The sequence below is a fragment of the Propithecus coquereli genome, unplaced genomic scaffold (assembly GCF_000956105.1).
Source record: "Propithecus coquereli isolate 6110/MARCELLA unplaced genomic scaffold, Pcoq_1.0 Scaffold5, whole genome shotgun sequence".
Lineage (NCBI taxonomy): Eukaryota > Metazoa > Chordata > Mammalia > Primates > Indriidae > Propithecus > Propithecus coquereli.
In genome coordinates, this window is record NW_012150840.1 from 5,158,460 (window position 1) to 5,174,822 (window position 16,363).

General features: G+C 44.2%; 1 protein-coding gene across 1 annotated transcript in view; it reads right to left on the reverse strand.

Annotated features, from left to right (window-relative positions):
- Positions 1–3,500: 3,500 nt before the first annotated feature.
- The window catches only part of ESR2 (estrogen receptor 2 (ER beta)), a 164,324-nt gene continuing 151,461 nt past the window's right edge, over positions 3,501–16,363 (reverse strand). Inside the window, exons 9-10 of the mRNA XM_012656035.1 lie at positions 5,678–5,858; positions 3,501–3,687 (exon numbers count right to left, since the gene is read on the reverse strand). Coding sequence (XP_012511489.1) covers positions 3,501–3,687; positions 5,678–5,858 — 368 coding nt within the window. The remainder of the gene's footprint in view (positions 3,688–5,677; positions 5,859–16,363) is intronic.

The following is a 16,363-nucleotide window of genomic DNA, read 5'->3' on the forward strand; positions in this document are numbered from 1 at the left end:
AATATGTCACGTGGCTCTGCCAAGAACTGGTAACTGATGTTTTGCTCATACTAAAGTCTGCAATGATTGCCTTCCAGCTGGGTTGGCAGGCAAAGGGGTCCAGATAAAAACCATCTCCCTGCAGAGCTTTTGTGGATTTTGCACTTTTTAATACAGTTAAGACTCCCCAGATTTGTTATTAGGCTAACAGCTGTCTTGTGTTTCCACCTCAATTTTTCAAGAAAAATCTCTTCAAGATTATTTTAGGGTCAAATCCTAAAATTTGTGGTTAATCCTGGTGGAGAGTGAGGCCTGACGCCAGACAGAGCAGGCGCAGTTAGAAGGGAGCTCACTCTGCTCACCTGGGACGGCCCACTTAACTCTCTGTATTAAGAACATTCCATGGTATGTTTCCCTTAAAAATGCTTCTATATGACCCCATATTAGACATGTTTTCGGAGTTAAGCCCGAATCTCACTCATTTCCCACAAATAAGTTTCTCCTATTAAATGATCACTTACAAATTAAAGTGGAGGACAGGAGTCCTGCCGCGCCAGTCTAAGGAAAGCGGCCGAGCACTTTTCCATCATACAGAAAATGTAATTGGTGCTTTCTTATTTTTTTAATACTCAATTTAATTCCTATTTATAGTTATTAGGTCCTATTCCCCCTAGTTAATTCCTTTTGAAAACACTGAAATTTTTGCTTAGCTATGAGAGAAATCTTAAGTTGCTGTACAGGAACATGGACCATTGGGAGGAGTAGAGACCTCGGAAAAGACATTTATAGGGAAAGCACTATTAAAGAGAAATGACCAACCTTCAAAGTGGGCATTGAGGACTTACCCAACACATAAAACAGCAGCCTGACACGTGAAAAAAGTGTCAGCTGTAGAGGACACGTTCGAGCAGATGGGCAGAGGGATTCAAAACACATCATCTGAAAGGGGCCTAGGATACTGAAAACAAAACCAAAGGCACCTTTAGAGCATATCCCGTAGCCCATGGTAGCTTAACCGCTTGCTTGCCCCAGACCCCGTGTGCAAGACAACCTTGCACCAAGACCGCCTCTCTGGTTGGACTGACCAGTGGGTCATCCCCAGGTGAGACCCGAGCCAAGAAGAAATGATCAAAAGTGTTACATCCTCCTCCTCGCAGGCTTCATCCAAATGCAGGAATATTTGTGGAAAATATTCCCAGTGGCCACTGGATGAGTTTCAGACAGAACCCACGCAAGTCTGGGTAAGCACGGGATTTGGCACAGAGGTTGCCTGGACACCTGAGTTCAATCTGGCACTTTCTTGGATATCAAAATTCAACCTAAAAAATTCATCCTCCAGCATATTAATTAGGCAATGACTTGGACCTCATTCTATTATTTTTGTTTTTCTCACCTGGTAGTCTCTTTTTTAAAAATACAATTAATAGAATTTCAAGGGCAAATAATTGTTCAAGGCTGCCTTCTTCACCTCCCACTTCTCTCCAGTCTCCTAACCCCTCTGCTGGTAGTGGGAGTTTCTAGGCTGGCCAGAAAGAAAGAAAATAATCCCTGGTTCCCATGAAATCAAGCTTATGTTGTCTGTACTGAATCTCACTAATTTGAAACTGCCTCAAAATACAGATGGCAGTGTCTTCTCCAGGTATATGTCCAAGTGTTTCTGAAACAGCTAAGTTCAACTCTTAGTAAAATTGTACCAGTATCAAAATTAGGAATTACTCCAGGTCTCATTAGCAGAAACCAACCTTTGTCATATTGAATGTAATCTTCCTAATGACTTAGTAAATACAGGATGTGTTCACCAAAGTAAACCTATTTCCAAAAAGAAAATTTAATATCATATCACAAGGTAATTTTTAAAAACAGTACCATAAAAATCAACATGATTATTTAACCTCTTCACTTCCAAAGTATAGCTATGTACTCATTTTATGTATTTGGTATGTTCCCAAAAATTTGTCTGAAAACGTCAATTTTCAAAAAGCCAGTTGAGCCGGGCATGGTGGCTCACACCTATGATCTCAGCACTCTGGGAGGCCAAGGCAGGAGGATCACTTGAGCTCAGAGTTTGAGACCAGCCTGAACAAAAGTGAGACCCCCATCTCTACTAAAAATAGAAAAATTAGCTGGGCATAGTGACACATGACTGTAGTCCCAGCTACTTGGGAGACTGAGGCAGGAGGATCACTGGAGCCCAGGAGTTTGAGTTTGAGATTACAATGAGCTATGATGATGCCGCTGAACTCTAGCTGGGGCGATAGAGCAAGACTCTGCCTCCAAAAAAAAAAAATTAAAAAAAGCAAGTTGAAACTGTCATTTCAGAGGACTTTATCTTCATGTCCTATTTATACTCCACTTAGAATATTTTTATTAAGTTTCTATTTCACCAGCCCACCCTATAAATGCTTTGATAAGAAAATATTTTTAAGAACCCTAGTGTGTAAAAGAATTCTTTCTTGCTATAAGTAATTACCCCTAAATAGTTCTCTTTTTTAAGGAGAGTTCACAAACCAGGTCTTGTTCAAGTGGTGTGCTCATCAAGCCTATAGAATGTGGCTCTGAAGCTGACACGCTGGCCAGCTCTTCATCCTTCCGTGAAAGAGCACACCGTGCACCTCCACCGCCCACGGTGTCCCTGACTCCTCTGGGTGGCCAGTGTGGGGGTTGTGGCTGCTACCTACGAGGCCCTGCAAGATGGAAACTGAGTTCGCAGTGCCCCAGGGAAGAATCACTGTGGCTGTAACCCACACCCTCAGGTCCTTTCTCCAGCTCACATGCTGGGCCCCTTGGGACAACACAGGATTAAGGAAGGGCCATTAGTGGCCCAGGGAGATTTGAATTCCCACATCCTCTGTGAAAGTGATCACACGTAGACACGCATCCCCAAATAATCCACAGGTTCTATGAATGCAAATCACAAGGGATGAATCTGCGTGAAGACGACAGCAAGGGCTGGGGAAGAACATGGCTCAGATCCTAGCTAAGACCACAGACTCTCGGCCCTTTGACACAGTGACAGTAACAACACGACATCAGTCCTCACAGGCCTGTGAGGGAGGCATGTGGAACTAGTTAGTTGATTGTCATTGCAGGTTTCACAATGTCAAAAATAAAAGGGTTAGCCCACTTCCTATGTGTATGCCATTTTCTCCCCTCTGCAACTTGCGGCCCTTCCAAGTCAGGTTTCTCCCATTCATTCCAAAGCCTTCGAGACGATTTCCAAAGGGGTGGAAGGGAGATGGAAGGTAAGAAAGGGACCGACCACGTCGAAATCCTAATGAGGCCATCGAGATGGAAACTGTGTTCCAGTGTGCCCCCTGGTAACAAGCACAACTGTGGCTTTCTTACCCTGACTCCTAGGGCAGTAAGGGGGGAAAGACAGTCCGTGACAGAGCCTACCGTAACCAAACGATGGCCAGCTGCACGGCAGGAAGATGACAACGCCCAGGATCACGACATGCTGGAGTTCACGCTTCTTCAGGCTTTGACCTCCTCTGGGAGCCTGTTCACCTCAGGGCCAGGTGTCACTGAGACTGCAGGTTCTGAGAGCCCTCTTTGCTCTCCCTGTCCTCTGCCAGGCTGCACTCAGACGCCGTGACTGAGGACTTGTACCCGCGAAGCGTGTGGGCATTCAGCATCTCCAGCAGCAGGTCGTACACCGGGACGACGTTTTTGCACTTCATGCTGAGCAGGTGTTCCATGCCCTTGTTACTGTGGGGACAAAAAGGGGTTGAGGTTCCTTCCCTCAAGGCAGCCACAGGAACATTGAAATCTTCCCCAGCTCTCCTGCACAGGGCCAGTCTGCCCCACCCCACCCTACCCCCACCATCCCCCCGGCTTCCCCGATCTACACTCAAGGGCAAGGACCATGTCAACTTCTGTGTCCCCACCACCACCCACAATGGCCTGGCATGGTGCCTGGCATATAGTATTAATACAATCCTCTCTCATTATTCATATTACTTTATTCTAATAAAGTCACTTCAAACACGGAATTAGTCAATGCCAAAGCACTGCCCCCGGGGGAGACACAGGGTTAGGTTCCTGCAAGCCTCTGCTCACATTTTCACCAGCTGATCAACACATAACCTTGTTTCATGTGTGTTTTGTTTTTTTTTTTTTTTGAGACAGTCTCACTCTGTTGCCCAGGCTAGAGTGCCATGGCGTCATCCTAGCTCACAGCAACCTCAAACTCCTGGGCTCAAGAGATCCTTCTGCCTCAGCCTCCCGAGTAGCTGGGACTACAGGCATGTGCCACCATGCCCAGCTAATTTTTTCTATATATTTTTAGTTGTCCGATTAATTTCTTTCTATTTTTAGTAGAGACGGGGTCTCGCTCTTGCTCAGGCTGGTTTCGAACTCCTGAGCTCAAACAATCCGCCCGCCCTCCCAGAGAGCTAAGATTACAGGCGTGAGCCACCGCACCCGGCCTTCATGTGTTTTTATTTAAAGACATCTAATTAAATATATATTGTTGGTTCATTAACTTTGATCTCAAGGCCAACAGCACTAACTCATGCTTGAATGAAGGTTATCTAACATGTATTTTCTTTGTAAGGCACATGACAGCTTTCTTGGGCCGAGGAACCCTAGACAACACTTCAGCACTACCTAGGGGGCCGTTTTAAACAGTGAAATCACCCACAAAAAGGACAAAAATGTAAAAACATGGCAATAAATAGATCATGTAAAGGACACTTGTTTATGGTATGGGAGCTGAAACAAACAAGAAGGCAGAGCATTTTCTTGTTCAACCTCAGCTGGGAACATGCAGAGAGTGACCCAAAATTTTTGCCACTCTGTGCATGACCTTGAAAGCACCGTAAGTATTGATTTGGGGATTATAAATAAATTTTAGCAAGCAGGTAAATTCACAAATATGGAGTCTCCAAGTACTGAGGATGCCTGTATCTGTTCTGCAAATGGTTGTGTGCTAAATCAACATCAAAAAGGAAACAGAGAGGCAGAGGCCTTTTTCATTTCTTCCCCCTTGTTCTTGAGATGTACACCGTCCTTCCCTGCAGCCTTTAGACTCTCTTCCTCCTCAGGTGAGCAGTTGCCTTCCATCCTTATCTCCCCTCTGCCCTCCTCCTGGGTGACACTGGGCATCACTGTCCCAAAGGAGCCATCACCAAACCCTCCCCTGGCATCAGTGCACACTAGTTATATTTCCTGGCCTGGAATATGCCCTACCCACAGCCCTGCCTTCCTAACCCTGCTGAGTTCACCCGTCCTCTTAGGTCTCATCCTTAATACCCTAATGCAACTGAAAGAGAAGGACTCTCAGGGAAGGCTTTGTGCACTTCCCCTGATCATCAGCTCAAGGGGAAATCTAGGAGAGCCGGACGTAGCCTCCTCATAAGAATGGCTTTGCTATAAGGAGGGGTGGCAGTTCATTTTAGGGGAGGAACTGCCCCTTTTAGGACCCCATAAACAAGCTGTCATCCCCAGCAACTGGAAAACATGAGCCATCACTGGGATGCCACGAAGATCCTGTGAGGTGCCACAGGACATGTGTTCAGTGCCCACTCTGTGCCTATCTTTGGTTACGGATGTGTGAACTGACGAAGCCCTCCATTCCGTTTCAGGGGTGCGTTTTCTGTGACTTGTAAATACTTTTCCCTAAGCTCTTCACCCTGCTCTGAGCATGTCTCCCTACCCCACCCCACGCCCGGCCAGAGGAGTTCCTGCAGGCCCGTACCTGGCGTGCCTGACGTGTGACAAGAGCATCAGGAGATTGGCCAGGCGGACAGACTGCTGCTGGGAGGAGATGCCGCTCTTGGCGATCACCCAGACCAGCGCGTCGGTCACGGCGTTCAGCAAGTGGGTCAGCTTCTGGCTGCTCTCGGCCTCCTGGGCCGCTGCGGCCAGAGGGTGCATACCTGGGCAAGGAATAAAAGCCAAAAGTCATTGCTCTGAGAAAAGAAAACTGAAGTCGTACGCTCAGCCGTTAAGCGTGCCTATGTTCTCCGAGGTTGATCGGGGTTGCTCTGACATCTGCATGCGTGGTGAGATCATAAGAGCACAGTCTCACCGCCCCAGGGAGCTCTTCCCTGAGCCAGCTCCATCGCTGAGCTGGAGGGGAAGCCTGGCTGAATGCAGGGCGGACTAAACGACCTCTCAAAGCACCCACCAGGCCCAGAATTACAGCCTTGCCGTAGCAGTAAATGTATCTGGTCGCCTCAGACCATTACAGGGTGTTTCTCATCGGCAGCAACATATGCAGGTACAGAGATGGTCTAAGGGGAGTTTAACAAACATAAACAGTGGCCAATGCTATGAAGCCTCCCCTGCCACCCATTCATGCCACTGACAGCAGTGTAGGGCCCCTGCCGCTTCTGTCCCAGGCCTTTGCGTCTCACTGCTGTGGCACCTTGCTGGGCAGGAAGACCACCAATTTGGGGTCAGACAGACCTATTTTCCGTCAGCCATGTCTAGCTCCCTGAGCCTCAGTTCATTAAACAAAGCCTGCAGGAACACATCTCCTTAGGTCACCACCACCACCCTGCCAGGTAGGTTGCCTCCCCCATCCCACCCTGCCCTGTGTTTAATTCCCCTCTAAGGATCTGAGATACTGTGGTCTCCCAATGGTTGCAAAATAACAGCTCAAATCTCCCCTCATCCCCAGACGAAGTCCTTGAGAGAAGCCAACTTAGCTTCTCTTCCAGGCTTTCAATTTCAAAGCAAAAATAAATAACGTGAAATCTTTTTCAAAAGAAGATACACAAATGACCAATAAACATGAAAAAATACTCAACATCACTAATCATCAGAGAAATGCAAATTAAAACCACAATGAAATACCATCTTACTCCAATTAGAATGGCCATTATTAAAAACTCAAAAAAACAGTAGATGTTGGCATGGTTGTGGTGAAAAGGGAACATTTATACACCATTGGTTGGAATGTAAATTAGTATAACCACTATGGAGATCAATATGGAGATTTCTCTAAGAACTAAAAGTAGATCTACCATTCCAACCTGCAATCCCACCACTGGGTATCTACCCAGAGGCAAAGAAATCATTATATCAAAAAGAATGAATGAGGCCGGGCACAGAGGCTCACACCTATAATCCTAACACTCTGGGAGGCCGAGGCAGGAGGATTGCTTGAGGTCAGGAGTTTGAGACCAGCCCAAGCAAGAGCAAGACCTCATCTCTATTTAAATTTTTAAAAAAATTATAAAAAGAATGAATGAAATTATGTCTTTTGCAGCAACTTGGATGGAACTGGAGACTATTATCCTAAGTGAGGTAACTCAGGAACAGAAAAATAAATACTACATGTCCTCACTTATAAGTGGAGCTAAACTATGCCTACAAAAAGGTACACAGAGTGGTATAATGAACATTAGAGACTCACAGTGGGGAAGGTTGACAGGGGATGAGGGATGAAAAATTACCTATGGGTACAATGTATACTACTCTGGTGATAGGTAAACCAAAAGCCCAGACTCCACGATACAATAAATACATGCAACAAAATTCAACCTGTACCCGCAAATCTACTAAAATAAAAAAAAGGGAGGGGGAAAACAAATATGTGAAATCAACCAGGGAGCTGCCGACTCTTTTTTTTTTTTTTTTTTTAAACAAGACAGAGTCTCGCTCTGTCACCCCAGGGTAGAAAGCAGTGGCATCAACGAAGCTCACTGCAACCTCAAACTCCTGGGCTCAAGCGATCCTCCCGCCTCAGCCTCCTGAGTAGCTGGGACTACAGGCATGTGACATGGCGCCCAGCTAACTTTTCTATTTTTAGTAGAGACGGGGTCTCACTCTTGCTCAGGCTGGTCTCGAACTCCTGACCTCAAGCGATCCTCCCGCCTCAGCCTCCCAGAGTGCTGGGACTACAGGCATGAGCCACCGCTCCCAGCAGGAGCTGCCCACTCTTGACTGTCATGAGAATGAAGCGTGGCCAGTGCTCCATCATCCACAGAATTTGTCTTGGCAGTTTTTGTTCTCTATTTGTATCGGCACTTTCAGGTCAATTAGGGCAACTAAATTCAGCTAAGTTCAACTCAGTTAAGGCAAGGGACATAGTAAAGCAGAGTATGCAAGTAGTGCTTTGCCATATCCCTAAGGGCCTCCGTAATGTCTAATATGGATTTAAAACATTTATCTTCGACAGGCGCCCTGACGCTGCTTCTCCAACCCCGCTGCCCACCTCATTCTCCACAGTGGCTCTTCCTGAGTCCCCCACAGATGACCTGCCCTCCCGATGCAGAGGAAACAAGACCCCAGCCTTGATCCTGAGTGTCCCCTCTGAGTGGCCAAAATGCAGATCTGCTCATGCGGCTCCCTTTAATGACCTCAGCTCTGGGGCAGAGTCCAAACCACATGGTGCAGCCATCAAGGGTTCCCTGGCTCTCCTGCTCCTTTCGTCGTGGTTCCCACCACACCTCACCTGGAATCCTGCTTTCAATCCCCTGAACAGGTGATATGCTGGACATGCTCAGCTTTCTGCTTAGGAACTCTCTCCTTCCTCCTCCTCCTCCTTTCCTTCTCCTCTTGCTTAATTATATCCATTCCTCCTTTAGATCCCAGCCCTCTGGAAGCTTCCCTTGACCTCCCTACCATCCCACCCTCGGTCTGGCTTGAGTTCTTCCCCAAAGCTCCAACAGTGCCCTGTTCATCCCCCAGCAGAGGCGCCACGTTGCCCCATATGCTTCATATCTGCCTCGTCCTCACACAGGCCCACAGCCACCCTCCCACCATGGGCACTCAGAGGGCACAGACCCTGCCTCCCTGTCATTACAGCCCCATCTGCTAGTACAATGCCTGGCACAGAGGAAGCACTCAAATGTGGGAAGAGTTAGACATAAGTTGAACCGAACACAGGTTCAAATTTCCGCATTTTTTAGCCGATCACCATCATAATTGAAATGGTAAATACGCATGTTAATTCATATATAAGTATACACAGTAAATTACTAATCAAAAGTATAGAAAAAATTATCTTAAGCTTACTTTCCCTAAAATTGATACCAGCTGTGTTAACAAGTACTTTTTCTTTCTTTTCTTTTTTAGAAACAGGGTCTCGCTCTGTCACCCAGGCTGGTATGCAGTGGCATGATCATAGCTCACCATAACCTCGAACTCCTGGGTTCCAGCAATCCTCCTGCCTCAGCCTCCCGAGTAGCTGGGGCTACAGGCATGTGCCACCATACCTGGCCAAGGGAGGTTTTAAGAAAGCACTGTGGCTCAGTGCAGTGGCTCATGCCTGTAATCCCAGCACTTTGGGAGGCCAAGGCGGGAGGATTGCTTAAGCCCAGGAGTTTAAGACCAGCCTGGGCAACAGAGCAAGACCCTGCCTCCACTAAAAAAAAATTTTTTTTAACCTCCCCTTTAGTCTGTTCTGCTGCATGACATGTGCTCCAGGAGTTTCCATTGCCATAAAGAAATACTATGTTCCAGACCTGAGCAAGAGTGAGACCCCATCTCTACTAAAAATAGAAAAAAATTAGCCAGGCATCATGGTGCCCACCTGTAGTCCCAGCTACTCAGGAAGCTGAGGCAGGAGGATCACTTGAGCCCAGGGGTCTGAGGTTGCTGTGAGCTAGGCTGACGCCACGGCACTCACTCTAGCCCGGGCAACAGAGGGAGACTCTGTCTCGAGAAGGAGGGGAGGGGAGCACTATGTTGTATACCTGCCAAAGTTGTATACCTGTCCATGTCTCAGTCCAAAGTGACAAAGATTGAAAAAAATCCTCAGCTTACACATGAATGTTCACAGCAAATCATTCATAATAGCCCAAAAGTGAGAGTAACCCAAAAGTCCATCAAGTGACAAGTGGATAAACAAAATGTGGCCTCTCCGTATCACAGAATATTATTCAGCCATGAAAAGGAATAAAGCACTGATTCACGCTACCACACAGATGAACCTTGAAAACATGCTACGTGAAAGTAGCCAGTCAAAAAAGGCTACATTTCATATGATGACATTTATACGAAGTGTCTAGAATAGGCAAATCCACAGGGACAGAGAGGAGACCAGCGGTTGCCTAGGGATGTGGCATGGCAGGGAATGGGGAGTGACCGCTGTAGAGTTGCTTTTGGGGTGAGGCGGTGTTCTCAAATTGATTGTGGTGGTGCATGTACCACATAAAGTGAATATACTAAAAAACACTTAATTGTATGTTTTAAGTAGGTAAATTGCATGATCCATGAATTATATCACAATAAAGCTGTTATTAAAAATAACGACACCTCAGAACCAAAATTACAGTAACATAAATGCCCTTGGCCGTGCGTGACAAAGGCTCCCCTCAGAGAATGTGTCTTGGTTAGTGGGTCACCTCCTTCGTGAACCAGCAGTCATCGCCAAGAGCAGAACCTAGGCCTTCCGCAGGCTATGAGGGCAACACAGCTCCACGCAGCACCGGGAGTCCGTTGGCATCAAGCGGTTTGGGGAGGGAAGGCACTGCAGTTTTGAAAAGGCATACGGTATATCAATTTTACATACAGGGGTGGGGATGCATATACAAAAAGACTAACCTACATAAAAATCATCCTGGGAAGGAACTGAGTTGAAGAATACCCATTTGGGGCCAGGCACAGTGGCTCACATCTATAATCCCAGTGTTTAGGGAGGCCAAGGTGGGAGGATAACCTGTGCCCAGGAGTTTGAGACCAGCCTGGGCAATGTAGCAAGATCCCGTCTCTAAAAAAAATTTAAAACTTAGCCGGTCATGGTGGCGCATGCCTGTAATACCAGCCACTCGGGAGGCTGAATTGGGAAGACTGCTTTAGCCCAGGAGTTTGAGGCTACAGTGGGCTATGATTGTGCCACTGCACCCCAGCCTAGACAACACAGCGAGACCCTGTCTCTAAAAAAACAAAAATACCCATTTTGTTGCCTGACTCTCTTACCAGTCAGCAGTATCATGCCTGCACACTGGGCATTCATGCACCCTCTTGCTCATCCAACACGTATGTACAGAGTAATTGCTAAGTGGCAGGCCCTGGGCAGGGGCAAGGGACAAGACGCAAAGCCCTGCCCAGTCAGACACACAGGAAACAAAAACTAACCTGCGTCCACCTCCAAAAAGTAAAAACATCAGGAGTCACTGTAGAACACAATTACATTACTTTTCATAAAACTAAAGAAGTACAGTAAAAAAGATAAGATCTTGGTGCAATGCCCACACATACCAAGGAACGTAAAATAAAATCAAGGATGCAATCTCCTCTCCCCTTTATCTCCTGGGGACGGCTGTGTGTCCTCTCACTAGCCCACCTGCTGACATTCTGAGCAGCACGTGGGCGAGGGGAGCAGCCACCCCCTCTTCAACATTTGCCACGTGTCCTGTGTGTTCGAAGGACCAAAATATAAGCTTTCCTTGACTGAAGGCAAATAAAATAAATCAGGAAATGCGAAGTGTTTACTAAAAATCCCAGACTCCTGACCAAAAGAAAACATTTCTGGCTTTTGGGAGCTATATGTGGTGTGTCTGCTCGTCTCCTTTGAGGAAAGGGCCTCCAGCCCTGACACCCTGACAGTGACACCCCCTGTCACCTCCTCCTGCCCCCAGCACTATAAAGCTACCTGGAAGGTGCCAGTGCTATGAGCCCAGCAGGCTGGTGTTCAGCTGTGCTCCGTGCCCGTGTTCTTGATCCATGGGAAAGGCCCCCAATGTGCTCTTCAGTGTCCTTCTGCGTAACCTGTTGTGCCTTTGCTGCCTTCTACCCACACACATTCTCACAGAAACACTCCCCGTACACTCAGAGCGTAAAACAATGCTTGAGCCGATGTCTCTTAATAACTTTCTTAACGTAAAATAGGATTGGGCTGGTTTTAACCCTCTACTTCATTCATTTAATAAAAAGTTTCATTCTTAAGTCTTCAAACTTAAATAGACCTGTTCCTAATTTAAAATATTTGTAAAGACTATCAGTTATTGTATGCATGTTGATTCCACTCTAATTCCTCAATTCCTAAATTCAGTTCCCGCTCTAATACTACCCAAGGGAGGATTTATCTAGTCTTCAGGTCCCCCTACTTTTTTTTTTTTCTTTTTTTGAGATAGAATCTTGCTCTGTCACCCAGGCTAGAGTGCAGTGGCATTATCACAGCTCACCGCAACCTCAAACTCCTGGGCTCAAAGCAATTCTCCTGCCTCAGAGTCCCAAGTAGCTGGGACTACAGGCATGCGCCTCCCATGCCCAGATAATTTTTCTATTTTTTGTAGAGATGGGGTCTCGGGGTCTCAGTGTCTCGCTCTTAGGCTGGCCTCTTGAACTCCTGACATCAAGCAATCCTCCTGCCTTGGCATCCCAGAGTCTTACTCTTAATTTGGCTATGCTATTATGTTAACTACAATACCTATATAACACCTTTGAGTTTATAAAAGCACCTTAACAGTGCAGGGAGGGGCAGGGAAAAAAAAAAAAAAAACCACCTTAACGTACATTGTAACAGGTTGTTAAATGCAACATTATCTGTTGTCTCTGAGTTTCAAGAACCACATGGGAGGCTGAGTATAATACAACAGTTCCAGCTACCCGCACATCCTATACATGTATGGTGGAATAGGATTTGCTAAGAGTCGAGTTAGAATGGCGTCATCCTTTCCCTCCTCTCTCCACAGAGAGGAAGATATGCCTCTTCTACTTAAACCCATAAAGGATCAGACCTCTGATTAACCAAGTATACATCCTCTGTTGTAGACCAAAACCATTCTATCTAGTTCACTTTGACATCCTTAGTAAGTAGAAGTCATTGACATACGCCAGGAACCAAATTGAAATTTATTTACTTATTTAATTTTTTTAAGAGACAGGGTCTCAATCTGTTGCCCAGGCTGGACTCATACTCCTGGGTTCAAGCGATGTTCCCACTTCAGTCCCAAGGAGCTAGGATTACAGACACATGCCACTGCGCCTAGCTGGAGTTGAAATTTATTTGGATGATACAGTTAATTTCCATTCCATATTATACCCATTACTAGCAGATATACATAATCCAGAAATCTGCGGCTATTTAAAACATAACTACAGACAAGCCCTGACATGGCCACCTAGCATGTTGACACCAGTGCAGATGTGACCGAGGGACATAATCCCAATCTGAGCATGTCACACACTAGGAAAACGGGAGGCCAAACTATGCAGGAGACCGTCTCCAGGCGGCCCAGTGCTTACTGAGCCTGGCAAGGCAATCTAGCAGCAGCCCTCACCCCCTCTGCCATCCTAATGTGGGAAAGAGAATGCTCACAGCCTTTCGAGTTTAAGAGACCTACCCCATTTCTCCCCTCCTGGCTCTCATCTCCCCAGGCCTCCACCCTGTGCTGGATTTGGCTCCCTGCTCGGCGGTTTATCTTTTCCACTCAGCCTACAACCTTTGCTCTCTTAATCATTTTTTTCTCTTTTGTTTTCATTATATCATTTACAGATTCATAGAGAGATGACATACAATAACCTGCACATATTTAATGTATATGATGTTTTGGCATACATATACACCACGATCAAGATAATGAACACACTCATCACTCCCAAATGTTTCCTTGTATCCCTTTGTAATCTATCCCTTCCTCTTTCCCAATACTCCTCCGATTCCCAAGCAACCACTGATCTGTTGTCACTATAGATTAGCTTGCTTTTTCTGAAATTTTATATAAATGGGTCATACAGTATTGTGCTTTGTGTCTGGCGCCTTTCATTCAGCATCATTATTTTGAAATTCATCCCCATTGTTGCATATATCAATAGTTCAATCCTTTTTATTGCTGAGTGGTATTCTACTGCATAGATGTATCACAGTTTATCTCTTTGCCTACTGATGGACATTTGGGTTATCAGTTTTCTGCTATTACAAATAAGCTGCTATGAACATTTGTGTACAAGTTTCTATATGTTTGAACATATGCTTTCATCTCTCTTTGGTAAATACCAAGGAGTAGAATGACTGAGCCATCTGGTATATGTATGCTTAACTTTTTAAGGAAATACCAAACAAGTTTTCAAAATGGTTGTACCCATTGACATTCCCACCAGCAGTGTATGAAAGTTCCAGTTGCTCCATGGTCAGTTTTTTTATTTTTATTTCTATCTATCTATTTATTTATTGAGACAGGGTCTCACTTTGTTGCTCTTGCTAGAGTGCAGTGGTGTCATCATAGCTCACTGCAACCTCAAACTTCTGGGCTTAAGCAATCGATCCTCCTGCGTCAGCCTCCCAAGTAGCTGGGACTACAAGCACATGCCACAATGCCTGGCTCAGTTTTCCATTTTTAGTAGAGACGGAGGTCTCACTCTTGCTCAGGCTGGTCTCGAACTCCTGAGCTCAAACAATCCGCCTTGGCCTCCCAGAGTGCTAGGATTACAGGTGTGAGCCACCGCACCTGGCCTCATGTTTTTAAACAGAGAGTTTTACTTCTACCTTTCCAATATTGATGCCTTTTACTTCTTTTCTTGCTTTATTGCACTGGCTAGAACGTCCAATAAAATGCCGAATAGAATTAGTGAAAGTGGACATACTTGTCTTGTTCCTGATTGTGATTAAGTATAATATTAACTGTAGGTTTTTCATAAATGCCCTTTAATAGGTTAAGGAAGTTTCTTTCTGTTCCTTGTTTGGGTTATCAGTTTTCTGCTATTACAAATAAAGCTGCTGTGAACATTTGTGTACAAGTTTTTAGCAGGAATGGATGATGGATTTTTTCAAATGCTTTCTCTGCATCTAGAAAGATAGTTACATGATTTTTCATTATTATCCTGTTAATACAGTGAATTTCATTAGTTTTCAAATGTTAAAAAAATCTTGTATTCCTCGGAAAATCCCACTTGTTCATGATATACTATCCTTTTAATATATTATTGGATTGTATTGCTTGACATTCTATGCTGCAGAAGAAAAAAACATTATTGGATCATATTTGCTAAAAATTTTTTGCATATATATGCATGAGGGAAATTGGTCTTGTTGTCTTCTTTTCTTTCAATGTGTTGGTCTGGGTGTCCTATCAGAGTAATGTTGGTCTCCTAGAATGAGTTCAAAAATATTCCCTGCTCTTCAATTTTGTGTAAGAACATGTGTAATCTTGGTATTTATTATTCATTCCTTAAACATGTGGTAGAATTCTCCCAGAAAGGCCACTTGGGCCTGAAGTTTTCTTTGTGGGAAGGTTTTTAACTACAAATTAAATTCTTTGGTATATGGCTATTCATGGTTTTTAAAAATTTGTTCTTGATTACACTTCAGTAATTCATGTCTTTCAAGGAATTTGTCCATTTCATCTAAGTAGTCAAATGTATGATCATGTGGTTTATAATATTCCTATTTTTATTACCTACAGAATATAGTTATCCCTCTTACTCCTGGTATAGGTAATCTGTGTCTCCTTTATCTTGATCAGTCTGGATAGATGCTTATCAATTTTATTGTTCTTCTCAAAAGAATCAGCTTTTGGTTTCCTTGATTTTCATCTATTGTTTTCTTCTATTCAACTGATTTTGACTCTAATCTTCATTATTTCTTTTTGTCTGCTTACTTGGGACTTCATTTGCTCTTCTTTTCCTAGTTTATTAAGTTTGGAAACTGAGATTATTAATTTGACACTTTGCTCCTATTGTAATATTGTCCTTGAGTGTTGTACGTTTCCCTCAAACTATTGCTTTAGCTGCATCCCACAAATTTTGCTATGTTGTTCTTTGATTTTCAGTCAGTTCAAAAATACTTTCAAGTTTTACTTCTGATTTTTTTTCTGTCATTCACGGATTATTTACAGGTATGTTAGTTCCAAATATTTTGGAAATTTTCCAAGATCTATTACTGATTTCTAATTTAGTTCCACTGTGTCAAAGAAAATACTGTGTATGACTTTAGTCCTTTTAAGTTTATTGAGATTTGTTTTATGGCCCAGAATATGGTCTATCTTGGTAAATATTACATAGATATGTGAAAAGAATGTATCTTCTGCTGTTGTTTGGTGGAGGGTTCTAATAATGCCAACTAGGTCATGTTGGTTGACTGTCTTGTTCAAGATTTATCTATACTTCCCAATCTTCTACTTGTTCTATCAATTATTGAGAGAGGGGTATTAAGATCTCCAACCATAATGAAGGATTTGTTAATTTCTCCCTGAAGCTCTATCAGACTTGGCTTCATATATTTTAAAGTTCTGTTATTTGGTGTATAAATGCTTAAGATTTTTATATCATCTTGACAAATTTACCCATTTATCATTATGAAATGGCCTTATCTCTAGAAATATTCTTTGCTCTAAAATTTACTTTGTCTAATAATAATGTAGCCACTCTAGCTTTCTTTTGATTAGTCTTAGCATTGTATATCTTTCTTCATCCTTTTACTAATAACTTATTTATATCTTTATGTTTCAGTGGGTGTCCTATTAGCAGCAAGCAGTTGCATCTTGTTTGT